This window comes from Salminus brasiliensis, chromosome 2, assembly GCF_030463535.1.
Source record: "Salminus brasiliensis chromosome 2, fSalBra1.hap2, whole genome shotgun sequence".
NCBI classification, from domain to species: domain Eukaryota; kingdom Metazoa; phylum Chordata; class Actinopteri; order Characiformes; family Bryconidae; genus Salminus; species Salminus brasiliensis.
The window spans coordinates 54,499,671-54,519,063 of NC_132879.1; the positions used below are offsets into that span (position 1 = coordinate 54,499,671).

Here is a 19,393-nt window from a genome sequence, read left to right on the forward strand (position 1 = left end):
GATGCACTTTCCTTTAGAAACACTGGCTTACGTCACACTCTGCTCTCAGGCCACATGCATCTTGTTACAGCGTATGACATACTGTTATCTATAAATGGCTTAAAACTGTATTGTGCAGCTAAAAATAAAAGCAGCAGCCAGCTTGACGTCTGGACACCAAATTTGTCTTGGCTGAGGGACGACATTTGGGATAAGGGAAATGCAAAAAATTTGTTTTTCTGCTGAACTATCCCTTTAATCATCCCGAGTGTTTTTTCTAGAGCTCGCTGGTATGCGTGTATCTTATTTTCCTGGCCCTCGGTCAACAGTACCCTTCTAAATTTGTCTGAGAATGAACCTCTCTGAAAGAGAAGGACATTCTTTGCATATTTGATTGCTTCAGAGTCATTAAGCTCTTTATTTTCTTAACTCCGCGTCGATAAGAAGACCTGGGCTGTGCGGAGGCTCTGTCTTCCTCAGAGCGTTCCTAATTTGAATGTGTCGTGTGTGACTGTGGTGACTCTGTGTAACGAGGTCATAACTCCTTTTTATTACACTCCATCACTATCGCTAGGCTGCCGTGTGCTCTCCGAGCCCTAATTCACACCGATGCCTCTATTGTGTGCGCTTCAGATTACGGCCCAACATCATTTAAATGTTCGCGCCGCACGCCGCAGCTCGGTCGTATTTCTCAATGGCATTATGCAAATTTCCCACAGCTGTACACAGGCTATCAGTGTAGAGCAGGCCTTTCCTGAGCCCGGGCCACGCACGGCGGTCAGCTCGCCTCGTCCAGCCCTGTTCTGTCATTGTGATGCTAATGCCTTCCTTGTTCCTAATTAAAAGGCGGAATAAATAAAAAACAGGACTAATTAGACGGCACAAGGCCCCGTGCTGATGGCAGAAAGGCTTGCCAAGAGTCGTTGTGGGCTCAAAAAGAAAAAAGGCCTTTTTTATGATTCCCCAGCTGCTGATTTTAGGCCAGTCTGTCCATATGTGTGTGTGTGTGTGTGTGTGTGTGTGTGTGTATAGTGTGTACACTGCTATTCAAAAGTTTAAAATCGCTCATCATACAGTCATATGAAAACTGTGGACACCCCAGCCTTCCTTTCTTTTTTTGAACAAAAAGCCTTTTTAGATGGCCTGATCTGGCCATGTTGGTCAGTTGGCCACTAGTAGATGATGTAGTGGACAGTGGAATAGCAGCTGATTTCTAATTCTTCTGAGATCTGAGATCCTTATAAACCCCTTTCTCTGCATCTCCACCCTTCTTTCTGAAGAAAAGCCTCAGAGAGCTCTCTGGATCTGGCCATGATGGTGATCTTCTTCACCCCTCACTTCAACCATCAATCAAGAGCAGACCAGACTAAACGTCTGAGGTTTAAATAAGACTCTAAGACTCCTCCAGAATAATCCTCTCCAACCATGTTCTGATCATCTGCAGCTGATGTTCTGCACCAGATTCGGATTCTGCATATTTTCAGTAGTTAGAAATGTGTGTGTGTCGGGGGGATCGAACTTGTTCCTTACAGAAAAATGACATTTCTATTATTTACATTTAACAATTATTTCAAAATGTCTTCAGTTTTATGTGTTTAGTCAATCTCTCATGTCACCTCCATCTCTCAGGGTTGATCAGTGTTGGTCTAATGCGCTGAGACTATGGCCCGGGGGTTGTCCATGCTCTCTCCGAGAGGGTAGATCATGCTCTCTCCCCTCATCAGTCTTAAGCGATGTTGGCCAGCATAGGCTTCTGTTAGCTGGTTGCGTTGGAGCTGGAGTCACGGCACATCAGTGTCGGGAGCATTGCTAGCGCTAAGGAGAGCTACAAATGAGTGGGTTAATTGGTGGAGCCAAATTCAACTAACAAAATACCTTAAAGCAGCAATTTTTCTTATTTTGTTCAGTGATTTATTGACAATGTGTGGATTGAAATACTGTAAACCAGATAGTGAAGAGCATTTTCATAAAAAATGTTTTAATAAACAACAATAAGTTATTAAATGATCAGTCATACACTGTAATATTGCCAAATTAGCCCGCATGTTTAAAACATACAGGATTATTTCTTCATTTATTTTGAATCATTACGGATGTTATTCGACTTTCTCGATTATTGACATTCATCGTTTACATTTTTCCCACTAATTATTTGAAAGATATGAAGGAGTACACGTTGTAGCTGCAGCACATTTTATTATTTGTATTCACTGATTATTATTATCATTAAAAACAGATATTCCAGACATGTGTTTGATGTGATGAAGATGTGATGATGGGTTTTGCTGCAGGAGGAGAAGAGAAGGATGAAGGAGGAGATCGAGAGGAGGAGAGCGGAAGCAGCAGAGCGGAGGCAGAAGGTTGGGGAGGAAGTGGACGGAGATACCAGGAAGCCCTTTGTTTGTGTGAGCCCCAGAGGATCCTCCCTGAAGGTCAGTCTCCTGTAAACGTTTTTAAAGGTTCGGCCGAGTTAAATCTGTAAAGTGTAAACAAATGTAAACAAAGTCATTCTGAGAGGTTTGGTGTGACATGCTGTGTTCTAGAGAAATCTAGGGTTGTAACGAGGGCTGGGCGATATGGTAGAAATATTATATCACGATAATAAAAGACAATTTCATGATATATAATATTTATCACAGTAGTTTGACAAAATGCCCCAGTAGCATCCCTGTCTTAAAAACATGCTTTTCAAGTACCAGACTAAGTACAGATACTGAGTACAGATACTGAGTACAGTGATTTATAATAGATAAATAAAGCTGCACATGAGGTGGAGCCTTTTGAGCTAGTTAATAATATTTTTTTATTCTAGATTAAACTGCTAATTATTTTCTCTATTAATTAAATAATAAGAAATTGGTGGGAATCTCTAATCAATTCCATTTTAGGCTGACTGATAGTCTGATTGTTTTTTATAATAAAGCTTTGGCCTAAAATGTATTTTTTAAATGTCTGAAAGGCATATGCATAAATATATATATATATATATACACACACACTATACAGCGACCACTTTACAGAGACCACAATTTTTTTTGTATGTGTCTGGCAGTCGTTTTATTCAAGACATATCATCAAACTAAGCTGAGTTAGCTGAATCTGCAGACTATGAACGGCATAAAGTCCCAACAGCAATGTGAATGACTAGTGGAGAGCCGGCCAAGACATAAGAGCTGTGATTGGCCGTCGAGGATGTTTCATCATAGTGATTTCTGAATGCTCTCAAAGTTCAGATATTAGCACTGTTATTAAATCTGAATAATAACTTCTTTACATTATAATTATTATCATCATTTCTCTGCATTATTTGAGCAGCTGTTTTTGAGCAGTTGTATAATAAATAAATTTTAAAAAATTATTTTAAATAAATAAATGCTCTAAATAGTAATATTTTTATTTGGAATTCAGGAGAAAGGTTGTCCATGAACCCAAAATCTGAACTGAAAATCAGATCAGATTCAGTGTGTGTGTTTTCGCTGTTCACACTGACACACAGATAACACACCTGTGTCACATATGACGCCTCCTTTTTTTTTACTAGGCCACTTTCCCTGCTGTGTGAACGTAGCCATTGTGACCCCTGGTCAGTACACAGCAAAACACTTGGAGTGCCTTTGTTTACATCTTAAACATTGAGTTAAGAAAGACTGTGTGTGTATGTGTGTGTGTGTGTGTCTGTCTGTGTGTGTGTGTGTGTGTGCCTGAGGCCATTTGTGGTGGATGCATTTGCTTGGACGTGGTAATGGTGTTGTAGGTTATGTTGTGGTCAGTGTCTGAGCTGATTTTCCACCAACTGAGCTCAATCGGATTACAGTTAGCATGTGTTTAGCGAACCACATCTCCTCTTCAATCTCGCCGCACTCTCGCTAGCGTGACACTTTCGCGTGTTGTTTGGTCTGAGAGGGCTTGTGTTTGCAGTAAAAGCTAACAGTTGTCTCTGTTCTGTCCACAGCTTTACTTTGTCGTCATGTTCACTGTATGTAACGCATGCTGTGTGAGAGTGATGTGTACCTGGGTTGAGTTCCTGTGTTCTTCTCGTCAAAATGCTAATTTAAGTGGATTACAGTTTATTATTAACGCTTCCCGATATCCTATCAGTCCAAGTTCAGAACCTGCCTAACTGCTGTTATCTCAGTTTGAGCTGGGCTGCAAAAGACTGGGCTGCCATACGCAGATGTGCTCTCTAACAAATATTATGTGCTGTAAGAGTTTCTAAGGGGTTGTTGGGGTCAAACAGGGCATTCCAGTAAACAAGCACATATAAATAAGGCCACAGGCCAATCTTTAACCCCTTAGACCCTGTTTTTAAGGCAGCACACATCAGTTTCATAGGCCCCAAAATAGAACCCTGTGGGACTCCACGAGCTATGCTAAACCAATCGATTACCAAATAATTCACAGTGGTTTGTACCTTGGGTTTAATAACTACCATAAACTATAAAATATATAAAGATCTGGATGTGTTCTGAGTGGGTTGACAGAACTTTTTTAGGGATTGGTAACAGTCTAAGTCCAGTGTTTGTTAGCAATCTTAGCCCAGCATAGATATTAGTACTGTGTTTAAATCTGAATAATAACTTTATAATTACTCTCATCATTTCTCTGCATTATTTGAGCAGCTGTTTTTGAGCAGTTGTCATTTCTGACAAAAAATAAAGGTTCTAAATATTTTTATTTGGAATTGTAGAGAAAATGTAGTCCATGGTTTATGAAATACAACGCAAATGTTAATTTCCCTAAAACACACTGCCTATAAATAATAAAAACAGAGAAACTGGCCATGTAGGGTGGTCTCTTCATTTTTACTGAAGCTGTAGGTGCAAATGTTTGTGGACACCTCTTCTACTGAATGCATTCAGCTACTTTAAATTAAGCAGATAAACATGAACCTATTGGCACCATGATGCCTAATGCCAGGCGTGGGCTAGAGGGGTATAAAGCCCCCCAGCATTGAGCTGTGTTCTCTGGAACGAGGGTGGTGCTCCATCCAGTACTTTTGAATGGGATGGGTTGAGGATGATGAGTTGGGGTGGTGATAGCATCTCCCGTTTAAAACCAAAGCAGCAAATATGAGATACTTCGGACATCAGACATGTCCTGGCTGATCAGCTGCAGCTGGACTAAGCGCTAAACCATGTTAATGTGATATTTTTTAATCTTTTTCTTCACAATATCTATGGTATGCTTAATGTCCTGCTGGTGGAACCGACTTCTCCAAACAGACAGAATGAGATAAAGAGGAGTTGCAGGCTTCAGAGCGTGGGCTCACAGGGAATGCAGGAAGGCTATTAGCCTAATAGGATTACTGTAACCACATTCGAACGGAGCTGTTCCGAACACGCCAAAGAATGGGGAATTTCCTGAAGAGAGTATTTTAAGAACTCCCACATTCGGTGGGGTTGGAGGGTAGTGGGGTAGGGAGGCTGTTGAAGGGCTAAGGAAGAGTGGGGGGAATGGTTGTGTGTTAGTGTGTGTTAGTGTGTGTGTGTGTGTGGTTTTTTTTTTTTCTTTTTTCTGCGTAGCGGGAACACTTGCCCCCCTCTTAGCCCTGTTGTCGTATATCATAAACACAGGCCGCGTTCCCACAGAGCGCTCGGCCTGAAAAAGGCCCTGCTTTTCCTGGCCCCCTGACAGATTCAGCCTAAAAAGAACAGGCTAGTCTCTCGGCCTCTCAGAATAGCCAACTCCAACATTGTGTGTGTGTGTGTGTGTGTGTCTGTATTCGTATGTCCTTCCACATGATCAATGCAGTGACCCGTCTAAAGTCTATCTATTGTATGATCTGTCTTCCCAGATTGGCGAAAGGGCCGAATTCCTCAACAAGTCAGCCCAGAAAAGGTACCGTCGGGTCTTACTTAACCCACAAACCCCAGTTTCATTTCCATTCAAATCATATTACTGTGTTATTACTGCATTATTCAGGTAATGTGACATGAGGTGTTTTCATGCATCAGCATGGTGTAACCTAAGTCTATGTATGTGTGTGTGTGTGTGTGTGTGTGTGTATATCCCTTTCTGCGGTGCCAGTGCTGTGAAGATGTCTCACTCTCCTGTGGTGTCGAAGATTGACAACAGATTGGAGCAGTACACCAGTGCTGTGCAGGTGAGCTCTACCTGGGGTTTCGCTGAAGGCCTTTCAGAAACAGGAGGTCTGGCATCAGTGCAGTTTAAAATGCTGCATAAAAAAAAGCCAGACGGTGGGACAGTGGATAAAGAGGGACACGTAGCTTAGTCCTGAGAATCTTTATGTAGTAGCTAGGGGTGGGTGATATGGGAAAAACACTATATCACCATATTTAAAGACGATATTTTCACACTGCACAATATTTATTACGATACAGGTGATCGCAGACAAACTGAATCTTAAATTATTACAATTAATCCAGACTAATTACTCAGATCAGGGTTCATCAAGCACTGACAATACCCTCGATATGCTTAGAAATGCATGTTATGCATCACCAAATCAACAAAATTGAGCACAGTATGCTAAAATATTGTCGTACTGCCCTCCCCTGGTAGTAGCTGTGCTTTATTAACCCACACTTATTGTTATTGTTAGTTCATCTCTGGGATGTGAGGGGTTAAATATTTAGCACTGTGGAGATGAAGAAGAGAGAGAGGCTCCCAAATAGCTCAGCAGTCTATTGCGCTGCTGCTATGGCCCAGACAGAGCCGTGCCACTTTGCCATCAGCAACCTGAGTCAGAGAGAGCACAATTGGCTGTGCTCTCCCTGGGTGGGTAGATGGCACTCTCTCTCTCTCTCTCCCCTCATCGCTCTTAAGCAAGATGTTGGCCGGCACAGACGTCCGTCAGCTGGTGTGGTGAAGCTGGGGACCCGGCGCTTTCCTCTGAGAGCGTGTCGGCCACCCGGTGATTGAAAAAAGAGGCAGAGGCTGGCTTCACATGTATCGGTTAGCAGATGTTTATGTGTAGAGGCCTGTGCTAGTCCTTACCCTCTTAGTGTCAGGAGCATTGCTGGTGCTAAGGGGAGCTACAAATGGGTGGGTGAATTGGCAGTACCAAATTGGGAGAAATAATAATACCCAAAGAAAAGAACAGGTGTCACAGGCGTCCCAATACTTTTGTCCATATAGTGTAGGTTTTGAAGTCATTTGTACAGCCAAACAATTTTTGTTTTGTTTTCCAGACAAACAAAGATGCTCGCTCGCCGCGGTCCGCCGCAATTGACCTGCCCATGGTCACTGATGGCATTCGGAACATCAAGAGCATGTGGGAGAAGGGAAATGTCTTCGGCTCTGGAGCCAGCACACCATCCAGCAACAAGGTCAGCAACATCCATTCACGTATCTGGATGAAGGGAGCCTTTTTTCCACTCACACCAACTTCCTGTCCTGTCCTGTCCGGCCTGGTGCTTTGACTTTTGACCCACGGTGAGTTTTCTCTTCTCTGCGCAGGATGCAGCTGGGATAAAGGTGGGCGTGGCCGGCCGCATCAACGATTGGCTGAATAAAACCCCGGAGACAGGCAAAATGCCGGGAGGGAGACCTGCGGTAGGCTCCGAGCACCGCCCCCCCACTTCAACATGACTCAGCACTTCATGGCCTCAGTGTAGACTACTGTTCTCTAGATTAGAGCAGGACAGACATGACAGTTATGACAGACTGACTAGCTGATGCCATCTAGTGGCTCTGGGTGATTCCCACAAGATAATGGAGAGGTGAAGGTCACCCACACTTCATCTGTGACACAGTGGCATGAGCCTCAGTTCCACTGTACCACTGTACCTGGTTCAGGTGTAGAAGGTGATCTTTGCTGTGATGCCATTTTCTTATGTATAGATACACTGATCAGCCATAACATTAGTACCACTGACTTTATCTACAGTGGGATCTTCATCTATTAAGTGGTGGATCTACATATTAGGCAGCGAGTGAACAGTCAGGTCTTGAAGGTGATGAAGGTAGAACATCCCAGGAAACTGTGATGTTCTAGACGACTGGGTCATCAGGCAGGTCTTGTATGCAGTGGTCAGTACCCACCTAAAAAGAGCTCTAAGAAAGGAACCACCTATGAACCAGCGACAGGGTCATGGAGGCCCCACCCACCTTACAACTTACAGGACTTATTAAAGGATCTGCTGCTAATGTTGGTCAGTCTTGGTGCCACAGATACCACAGCAGGACACCTTCAGAGGTCTTGTGGCGTCCATGCCTCGATTGGTCAGATCTCTTGTGGTGGCACATATGGGACCTAGGCAGGTTCCATAAGGTTTTCAGCTGGAGAGAAATTACTAGGTCTTTACTAGGTTTATGCGTCACCCCTTAAATATTAGCCTCAATGCAAAAATGACACACTGGCTACCTCTAGTGGACACTTTGAATTTTGCTAGAGAGGATCCTTGTAGACACTGCTCAGCAGGCCAAGGTGGTGTTTTTTAATGCAGTGTAACAAATGATAAGTATAAAGGTGTGTGTGTGTGTGTGTGTGTGTCCAGCAGTCATAGCTTCATCTAGGGTCAGATTCCTCAGCTGCTTCCCTCCTTTATAATTCCCATAATTCAGCTGTGTAGAAACTCACTGCTCTCTGAGCTCTGCTAAACTGTGAGTGAGCCTCCACAAGAGTGCACTCTGGTGGCCAACAGCAGCACTGCACTTGCACTTCAGCTAAACCTCCAACAGAAGCTACCATGAATCCAGTTGAATTCTCAGCCACTGCCAGTATCTAATGTTTACCATGTACATACACAGATCAGCCATAACATTAGTACCACCTTATGCCTAATACTGAATAGGTCCGCCTTGTGCCGCAACAACAGATCTGACTATACGAGCCATGGACTCCACAAGACCTCTGAAGGCGTCGTGCTGTGGTATCTGTGGCACCAAGACCAACAGTTGTCCTTTTAGGTGGCATTTAGGTGGTAGGTGCTGTCCACTGTGTACCGGGAACACCCCTGCAAGACCTGCCTGATGTTTTAGAGATGTTCTGATGACCCAGTCGTCTAGAACATCACAGTCTGGTTCTTGTCAGAGTGTCTCAGGTTTTTATGCTCACCCTTCAAGAACTGACGGTTCACATGCTGCCTATTATGTAGATCCCACCCATTGACAGACGAAGCCACAGTAGATGAAGACAATAGCATAAGATAATAGCATCATCCATGTGCAATGTCTCTGGCATCCCATACAGACTAGTTTAATGCAAAAAGGAAGACACTGGATGAACGGACCGTTAATGCAGAATGTTCTGAGTGCTTTCTCTGGTCTCTGTGTGTCCTCTTTCTCGTGCTAGCTAAGCTTCCCCACTGTCGCATAAAGCAGCACCTCAGCCTCGCTCGGCCTCTGGGCTGCTCTTCTTCTGTCCTTTCTTCTCTTCTATCTGTCCAGAGACGGAGGTAGGAGCAAACGTCTGTACATGCCCCCCTCTTTCTCTCTGCATGCTGTCTTAGCACTTCTGCCAGTGTTTGTACATTATATTGACATAAGTATTGGGACACCTGCTCATACATTATTTCGTATTTTTTTCCGAAATCCAAAATCAAGGAAAAATCCTGTAACTGTCTCTACTATCCAGGGAAGACGTTCTACTAGATTTTTGAGGAGCATTGCTCCAATTCAGCTACAAGAGCAAGCGTTAGCAAGGTCAGGAGGTTGGGATGGTCACCATCCCTACCACCCCCAACTCTCCAACTCCTCCCAAAAGCATTGCATGAAGCATGGACCATCATTCCAGAGAACACAGTTCTTCCACTGCTCTACAGCTCAATGTTGCTGTGGGGCTTTTTACACCCCTCAAGCCCATGCCTGGCTTTAGGCATCTGCTCCAGAGTGTCCTATTCTATTGGCAGTACTTCTACGGGTTAGGGACTAGACAAGCTGTGTGTGTGTGTGTGTGTGCATCTGCACATCCACGTCAGCAATGTGTGCAGCTTAAAGTAGCTACATGCATTCGTTAGAAGGGGTGTCCACAAACATTTGGACATATAGTGTATACATATATTTATGTATATATGTGTGTGTGTGTATGTATGTGTGTATCTGCGAGTGCACACTCAGTGCTTGGTCCCCTTGCATTTGACCTTACAAGTTCCACCTTCTCTCCCTTCTGCAGGACCTGAAACCTGGAGACGTGACCAGCAAACGCAGTCTATGGGAAAACAAAGGCTCCTCCGCTACCAAGGTAACCAGCCAACAAAGCCGCGGCATTCGTCATCGCATGTTCTGCGCTCAGACCCAGTTTCACGTCCCCTCAGAGACAAATTCAAAAAGCGGCCCTCCATCCTAAAAACGGCCCGTGTGTTTTCGTAACCCTCATGGTATGCCATTAAGGGCCTGTGTTTGCTTTGCTAAAGCCATCATGTCAGTTGATATGTCTGCAGTATATAAGATAAAGAGAGATAAGCAAGCGAGCCGTGCCAGCGAGCTGAGCAGTTAACACTGTGTGTTTCTGTTTAAAGCCCTCTCCCTGCTAGTTGTCTTCAGATTTGGGCTCCATGAGGAGGTAAATGTTATTTTTTCACAAGCGGGGGGGCACAGTGATTGATCATGCCCACTTAATGCACTTATCACACGACGGCTTCACCTTGTTCAGCCCTGACTTTCACCCTGTTCCTTCCCTCTCTCACTCCTGTTGCGCCTGTGTGTTGCTCACGTTCGCTCACAGCTATGCTAGATGGAGAGGGGTGGGGTGGGTTGGTGTTTGGGGGGCTTATGGAATGCTAGATTTTTTGATAGTCACAGAAAGGGGCTGCAAGCAAGCATAGCAAAGCCTCCTGCTTGTTTCGTGTGCCATGTGTAGTGCTGGGCGGTATTGATACACTGATAAACGTAGCTGGTGTAGCGTGGTGGCTAACAGGACCCCCCCCCCCCCACGCTGAAATTGCAAATCCATGAATTCGAGCGAATTACAGGACTACAGCATTCTCCAAATACACAGTGGAGTCCAAAAACCAGCACTAGTTTAAGGCATTATACATCCTATTATCCAACACAGATACACTATACATCCAAAAGTTTGTGGACACCCCTTCTAATAAATGCAATCAGCTTAAATTCAAAGTTGTACCCATTGCTGACACAGATGTGAAAACGCACACACACACAAAGCTGGCCTAGTCACTGTAGAAGTAGTTGTCGAAATATTGCCAATAGAATAGGACTCTCTGGAGCAGATAAACATGAGCCTATTGGCTCCATGCTGCTGCCTAATGCCAGGCGTGGGCTAGAGAGGTATAAAGCCCCCCAGCATTCCCCAGTTCTCTGGAATGATGGTGGTGCTCCATCCAGCCATCCAACCATTTGAGGTGTTTTTCAGTTTGTGTAACATAATGTGTGTTTTTTTACATTGCGGATCGTGTGGGCTGCGGGTTCAAACCCCAAGCCATGCAGCTTTGCCACCTCGGCCGTGATGCCCCTGACACCAGTGAGGGTGGACTAGCACATGCCCCCTCAGATGCGTGCAAGCCGCTCATTATTCAAACTGCCGCCGAAGCAACATCGTCGGCCAACCAACCAATGTGCCTGGCGGGAAGTGCTGCATTCCCGGCTCCAGCGCAGCAAAGCGATGTGCGGGGAGAGAGCAGGGCCAATTGTGCTCTCTCGGGGTCTCGGCTGCCGATGGCTAGCAGCATGACTGAGATTCGTACCAGCGATCCTCTGATCATGGTGACAGCGCCTTAGCTGGACCACTGGAACCCCAGAGCTTGCACTGTGTACGTAGCTTGGCCTTATCAAGATCAAATCCTAATTCTTGACCCCCTTGTGTGAACGGGGTCTTAGCCCACCTCCTTAAGTGGTTTTAAATGGGTGGCTTGGCTGAGTTCACACCTGCAGTTATAGGCGGCTGGGCCTGATCCAGATATAATCCTGCTATTTTTGAGATAGGAGGCTTTTGCATGATAGTTATGACACATGTGTGTGTGTGTGTGTGTGTGACACCACTGTGACATCAATACCAGTACAAATCGCCCAGCACTGGCCATGCAGGATTCTGGTTAAATACAGTCTCCACAAGTGCTTGTGTTTCCTCCCTCTGTCATTTTCTTCTGTTCTCTTTACACACACACACACACACTCACACTGCACAAATACTACATACACACCACATGCAGATTGTCCTCTGAATCTATTTTAACAACCTCTCACAGTTGCACTTGGCTTCCATACACACACACACACACACACATACATATCCTGAACAGCAGCCAATCCAACAGCTATCATCAGTCTCTATCCACTCTGCTGAAACTGAAAAGGCATGCCCCAGAGCCCCGCGCCTCCTGCGTGAAGCCACATGTTTGTTCGGGGATGTTGTTGCTCTGATAAAGCAAGACAGCAGCGATATTCATCTGGACAGCTCTATCTTTGGCAGTCTCCAGGCTGGTGAGAAGCGACGCTGGCATGCAGCAGCCATGTCAAGGCCAGGCCAGGCCGAGGCCGCGTGGTTAGCCGCACACTGCACTCACGGCCGGAGCCATTTGAGCTGTGGTTAATGCTGACGTAATGAGGGGCTAATGAAGGGAAAGCCGTGGTTATGGCCACACTTATGGTAAAGAAATACAACACTGGTTACATGAGGAGGAGGGCGGGGGGTGAGCGAGGCTAGCTGAGCGATCAGGAGAGTGTGTGGGAATGGAAAATAAGCCTGGATATGAATCCGACTCTGTGGTCTTGCTTATTGGGGTTTTGCACAGCCACCTAGTTCACCCCTGAGACAGTGTGTACATGTACATTGCTGGGTACACTCATTACTACATACTTACTCATTTAGTCATTAGACTGGAGATGCAATGCATCAGATGAATGATTAGATATGATAGAGAAGAAGAAGCTCTGAATTTAGTCACTGCCAGTCGACGACCTCGCTAGCTAGGAGCTAGGACCTTATTTTAAAGGGCACTGTTTGTAGAGGGCCATTTCCTTCTCACCGAGCCTCTCTCTCGAACCTTTCTCTGTCTTTCTCATCCAGGTGACGAGCAGAGGAGAGAGCAAATCTGTTGCCAATGGTAAGTGAATTTAGCTGCTGGAATGACTCCATATAATACTCATAGTGTAGGCATCAGTACCAGTTCAAGGTTCAATGCAAAGTACTGGGCAAAAGCCTAAAGACCTTTCATTTATCTAATTAAAAAAATAAAAGCTGCAATTCATGTTTCAGGTGATATTAAGAGATTAAATTGTAAAATAATCCATAAAAGATTTACCATAAAAAATTACCATCTGCCCTCATCAGATATTCTTGTTTTTAATACATCTACAGGTGTTTCTGTTAGGGATGTCCCGACCCCGGTTCAGTGACTCAGGATAGGGTCAATCCAGGCATTTTTTTTTATATACATTATGGATCAGCATTTGTAGCAGAGCGCCCTCTAGGCATCATTAAGAGACATGATTCTCAGCTGCTGCAGATTGCAGGAACTCGAGGAACTCGAAAACTACCCTCGTTGTAAACGCGATGCAGCAGTTTACCTTTAGGTCCTGTAAGTTGAGTTAGATTAAGTGAGGTGGGGCCTCCATGGATCGCATCAGTGAGCCTGATGTTCTGGAGATGATGTGACCCAGTCGTCTAGTCGTCATCACCATTTGGTTCTTACCAAAGAGGCTCAGATTCTTATTCTTATGTTCGCTGCTGCCTAATATAGCCACCCCTTGACGGATAAAGCTACTGTAGCGGTACTAATGTTGTGGCTAATTGGTATATGTGTCTTCTCTACTCTGCATCAGTGTTCGGGTCAACACCCAGGTCAGTTAGGTTAACGAATAAAAAAATAATGCTATAGTCTCTCTTTCTAGGCAGGCTGTCTTGAGCAGCAGAACCATGTCACCCATATCCCACAATTCCATGGCCGCACTTTGGCTGGTGGGTCCCCGCCAAGCATAGATCATCACTGCTGGCTCTTCGCTCGTCGGCCGCAGCGTTTTAACATGCCTCTGTGGCATAGTGTTCTATTTCCAAAGCACACCTTTTGTTCCAGGAGAAGAGGACGCTGTGGCCTTCAGGCATGCCAGACGTGGTTGGGTAATGGGCAACGGCTGCCTATGAACCCCCTCTGTGCACACATACACACACACACACACTCAGTCAGATACATATCACCCTGCTCCTGCCCCTCACCTCCTCTCAGTGCATTCTAGGCTCAGTCAGAGCCAGCAGCTGCCTGATTTGTCACATTACTGAGCGGGGTGGCAAAAGATTAGCATGCTCACACGTCACATAGGCAAGTATAGGAGAGCAGCTGAGCGAAGAATTCAGCCGGCCCTGTCCGCTGCCTCCGGACAAGCACATGGCAGTGATGGATGGGAACAAGATTCACCTGAGGTTCACCTCAACGCAGCGTCAAATAATGGAAAGTCTGTTGACTTTCTGTAGAAGACAAGAAGTACTCCCAATAGAATTGGACTCTCTGGAGCAGATAAACATGAATCCATTGGCACCATGCTGCCTAATAATGCCAGGCGTGGGCTAAAGGAGGAGTATAAAGCCCCCCAGCATTGAGGTGTGGAGCAGTGGAAGAACTGTGTTCTCTGGAATGATGGTGGTGGTGCTCCATCTAGTACGTTGTAGATGACATGGGGAGTTCGTTGGTTAGTGGTTGGTGTGGCGCAACAGATAACACCACCACCTACCAGTCAGCTACCACACTATGTGACTGAGACTGGGGCAGACTGAGACTGGGGTTCAATTCCTGGTCTGGGTGCCTATGTGCTACACAAATAAGACTTCTAACACTACACTGGCCCTCGTCTATAATACACGTAACCTTGTAAGTCGCTCTGGATAAGAGCTTCAGCTGTTTGGGATGAGGTGGGGTGGTGACCATCCAACATTCTGAACTCACCAACGCTCTTGTTGCTGAATCCAATCAAATCCTCACAGCAATGCTTGCTCCAAAATCTAGTAAAAAGCCTTCTTCCCTGGACAGTAGAGACAGTTACTCCAACAAAAGCAGGATCATCTCTTTTTATTAGCCTTGATTTCAGAAGAAACAATGAATGAGCAGGTGTCCCAATACTTTTGTCCAAATTGTGTATGTTATGGCATCATTTTTGCAGAGGTTGAATAGGTCAGTTTCTAATAGAGTAAAGGGCAAATAAAAAGCCGGCAAGAATTAGTCAAGATGTCCCGAGCATTCGACACCCTAGAGCTAGCCTCTCCCGTTTAGCAGCCCGTTTAGCACCCCTCTCAGCCCTGAACTAAGAAAAATTCGCACCCTATTAGTTTGACCCCTAAGTGAATATAAACAGATTTATTTGGGCTTGGATATTTTTTGTGCTTTTTATGTCACGATGTCCACCGGCAGTGTGCAGAAAGTGATGTAAGCTCGCCCGATTTCCTAATACTTGTTGTTGTTGTTGTTGTTGTCTCAACAGGAATGGGCCACTAACTTCTCAAGAAGCCACAGCACCAGGGACCAAGAGACAGCAGCGTCTTCCTTGTGTTTTTTTTTTATATATATGTATTTACTCATACCAAAAATAATCTTCTGCGTTTCCCACTGCCCAGACATCTCAGAGAAGAGAGAAGAAGAAGACAGAGCAGGGTTGTGTGTTTACCACTGCATGTTGCATCACCCTAATTACAGTATAGTGCTTAGCATAGCATAGAGCCTCTTTTACAGCAGACACCAGTCTGAGACGTGGACTTTTAGACAGATGTGCATGCAGTGAAAACCACAAACCACCTTTTTTTTTTCCTTATTCATTTTTACACAAAAACAGACGCAACCCTATTTAAACGTCATGTTAAGCGAGTGTTGCTGTTTCTTTTTTTTAATTTGTTTGTTTGTTTTCCTTTAAAGCTCCTCTCTGCTAGTCACCCCTCACGCCCTTTTTAATTTATAATTAAAGCAAAGCTTCACTTATTGGTATTTTATTCATGTTCACCAGGTCCAGGGCAGAATATGAGCACCCATAGAGTAGTGTATTTTTTACTTTTGTCATAATGACACTTTTTTTTCATTTGTTTTTTTTGTTTTTTTTAAATATTAAAACTATGGTCTTAATAATATATGTTAGCACATAGTGTATGTTTTGTAATTAACTATATATTTTATATGTTGCCGCTTTATACGAGATGATGTCCTCGCTTTCGCTCTCGATATTATATGTCAGATCGAGGTAAAACCCATTATAGACATTCCACGATTATTATTCCATCATTTTTGTTATTGTATTCTTTCTTCACCGGTATTTCAAGCGCTTTTCCCATCAGTATAGTCACCATGATATATCCGATTCTTAACGGACGTAAAGGCTTCGCTCTGCACTGAATAAAGGGAACATACACTTCTTGACCAAAAACCAAAAAAACGGAAAAAAAATTAATATAATAATAATAATAAAATAAATAATAAAAGTTCAGTTTCACATTCTTTGCAATATAACGCTTGATCTCGTACCGTTCGCCATTATCACTATCCACAAATAAAAAAAGCGATGTTCTGTATGTTTAAGGACAGGGGCATGGATGGCTTAGAGCCATTACTGAGGACCAATTTCTGTTGTTTCTGTTTTTTGCTTGTTTATTATTTTGTTTGTTCTGCAGCAATTTCCAACACTGTCAGACCTGAGCAACTACGGTATAGAGTTGGACTAAAGCACATGTTGGTGGGCTGATGGCCAGCGGCCTGTTGAGAAGGGTCCATCTGCAGAGGCGCAGCCCTGCGCTCTCAGCCCCGCACTGTCAGCCCCGCACTGTCAGCCCCGCAGTCAGCCCCGCACTGTCAGCCCTGCACTGTCAGCTCCGCGCTCTCAGCTCCGCCTACAATGACTTAATATTCTATTTTTCCAGTAAATAAAGTATAAAAACAGCTTGGGCCGTAAAGTATGAAACAAACTCTTAATCTGATCTGTGTTTTCTGGTCCAATATTAATTAGAAAAGTGATAAACCATAAAATACAATAAAAAAATAATAATAATACCATATTGGTTGCTTTCTTGATGATATGCGCAGCAGGCCTGTTTATGTGAACACTCATAGCAGTAGCTGCGAATGAGGACCCAACCTCAGCGAATAAGAAGCTGCGAATCTAGTCAGTGTTCTACCATTTCCTCTACTAAAGAACCCTTGAAGAACCTTCTTCATCCATCCTTTTTAAAAAGTGTATGAGTTCGAAACCCCAGTAGAATAGTGCAAACAAGCTAATAAACTACAACCTCAGCATTCCCAAAATTCCCCAAAACCACACGAAGTTCCTCCTCCTTCCTATCGCTCCACTGGCGTACACGCCGTTACTTGAATTTTTTATTTTATTATTTTTATTATTTTTTATTTTATGTCACATTCGAATTCTCACACGAGATCAGGAAAAAGGGGCTGCAGTTCTGAGATGTGAAATCTGAACTTGTAAGGAGCGACAGTGAAAATCTGAAAGGTCTGAAAGTGCAGTACAGCACCTCTGCAGTTGGATCCTACAGGGCCATCTAGACCGGCAGTATCACAGGTCATGTGACTGACAGTATGTGTGCCTAGCTTTTTTTTTTTTTTTTAATGTGTCAAAATATCCAGATCTCTTCAGATCAGTGATTTGATGAATTACGGTCTGAAATGTGAGCAGTTGTGTGTCCTGGTCTTGTTGCTCATGACGCAAAGCTACCTATTATCTGTAGTAACCTCTGTTTTTCCCCCCTATGTCGAGTCCTGACCTGTAATCACTCAAATGTGCAAATCCCACCCACTATAACTGCACTTACCTTGTCCACACTTTTTTTTTATTGACCATGTTTATTGTAGCTGATAGTGTTGTACGGAACATTGACTCAGCAACTGCAATAAAGAGATCAATGTAAAAAAAAAATTGGGGTCTGCTTTGAATGCATGTCTAAATATATTAAAGAGGCCATAGAATCTATCCACTGAGGTGTTTCCTGTGTATAAATAGTAAGCGCTTGACTTTGGCACTGCAGAAAGAACTTCTTATAATTATTTTAGAGCCTAACTGGCTAGCGCTGCCATCCTCTGGGTCTTCTCTGTGTACAGGCCGCATGTAGGGTTAGCTTTTAGCCTAGTACCTACCTACCTACCCACCATCCGCTCACCTCTCCGGCTGTACCCCAGACAAAAGAGCCTACCCAGCCCTCATGGCTCTTCCCCAGCCGTTGCAGCTGTCTCCAGCCACCACACTGTTGTGCACATACCCCCATTTGCACTTCCTTCAGACTGCCCTGCTCCAAACGGTGCTTCAACCCGACTGCTAGCATTAGCTTTTAGCCTTTTTTAGATTCACTTCTGTATTCTCCTCACTAAAACTTTGAGTGCATGTATGCTATATGGACAAAAGTATTGGGACACCTGTTTCTCTCACTGTTCTCTATCCTGCTTTTGTTGAAGTAACTGTCTCTAATGTCCAGAGAAGGCGGCTTCTACTAGTTTTTGGAGCAAGCATTGCTGTGAGGATTTGATTGCAGCATTCAGAGACAAGAGTCAAGTATTGGACGGAGCACCATCCATCATTCCAGACAACACAGTTCCTCCACTGCTCCACAGCTCAATGCTGGGGGGCTTTATACCCCTCTACTAGCCCACACCTGGTATTAGGCAGCATGGTGCCAATAGGGTGATGTTGATCTGCTCCAGAGAGTCCTATTCTACTGGCAGCACTTCTCTACAGGGACTGTGTGTTTGTGCATCTGCAAATCAGCAAAGAGTGCAACTTAAAGTAGCTGGGTGCATTCATTAGAAGGGTGTCCACAAACATTTGGGGGGCGTAAATTACATGAGCCAAAACTGTTTGATTTGGAGTTTTGGAATTGGCCTGTTTTACTTACATGGGTTTTACACAGTGTTTACGAGGTTTCTGCGCCAAGCCAAATGCAGTTTTCCATTCTCTAGGACCCCTTTAAAGGCTGCATTCCCAGATCGAGATCAGCCGAGGGCGGCTGTCCAAAGTGTGACCCACAGGCCAAGCTTATCTTGTGTCCCTAAATTACAATGTCAGTGGGGCTTCTCCACGAAGGTCCTTTTTAGACCAGGCTGAGTTTGTGTCCTGGAAATGGATGCCATGACTTCTGATTGTCATCATGTATGTACCATCTACCCCCACCTCCTCCCTCCCCCAAAAAAAACAGGACACTAACAATAGACCTGGTGACACGGTCCAATCGAGAGCAGCCCAGAGGTCACATGGGCCTACAGGTCTGTATTAGGTGAGCTGTGTTTGAGTTTGCTGGAAACTGTCTGTGCCCTGGACCCTCGAGAATAAGACTCCATCCCTCTCCTTGCGGACATCTCAGGTAGGCCAGCGCACGCCCTTCTTTTCATCCTCACATGTCTTAAGTGGGCTTGTCTCACTGTAACCGATACTCAACTCACACAGCTCTTCAGCTGCATGGCCACTGGCCTGTGTTCAAGAGCGGTGATGTAAGCCTTCACAGAAGTGTCCCAAAAAGCGCGAGGGCCGAGAGGCCTGAGGTTTAGCCCCTTCTGTAGCAGCGGCACAGGCCGTGTGCCGG

General features: G+C 44.6%; 1 protein-coding gene across 6 annotated transcripts in view; it reads left to right on the forward strand.

Annotated features, from left to right (window-relative positions):
- cald1a (caldesmon 1a) overlaps window positions 1-17,443 on the forward strand; it is a 71,683-nt gene extending 54,240 nt beyond the window's left edge. For 4 of the 6 annotated variants that reach the window (XM_072673186.1, XM_072673187.1, XM_072673185.1 and 1 more), the window contains 8 exons: window positions 2,271-2,411; window positions 5,774-5,817; window positions 6,007-6,082; window positions 7,131-7,268; window positions 7,399-7,494; window positions 10,055-10,123; window positions 12,911-12,947; window positions 15,313-17,443. In XM_072673186.1, the coding sequence (XP_072529287.1) occupies window positions 2,271-2,411; window positions 5,774-5,817; window positions 6,007-6,082; window positions 7,131-7,268; window positions 7,399-7,494; window positions 10,055-10,123; window positions 12,911-12,947; window positions 15,313-15,326 (615 nt within the window). In that variant the 3' untranslated portion in view covers window positions 15,327-17,443. Of the gene's footprint in view, window positions 1-2,270; window positions 2,412-5,773; window positions 5,818-6,006; window positions 6,083-7,130; window positions 7,269-7,398; window positions 7,495-9,235; window positions 9,334-10,054; window positions 10,124-10,400; window positions 10,445-12,910; window positions 12,948-15,312 lie in introns of those variants that run through there. The other 2 variants (XR_011978987.1, XM_072673188.1) reach the window with 2 other exon arrangements.
- The last annotated feature ends 1,950 nt before the right edge of the window (window positions 17,444-19,393 follow it).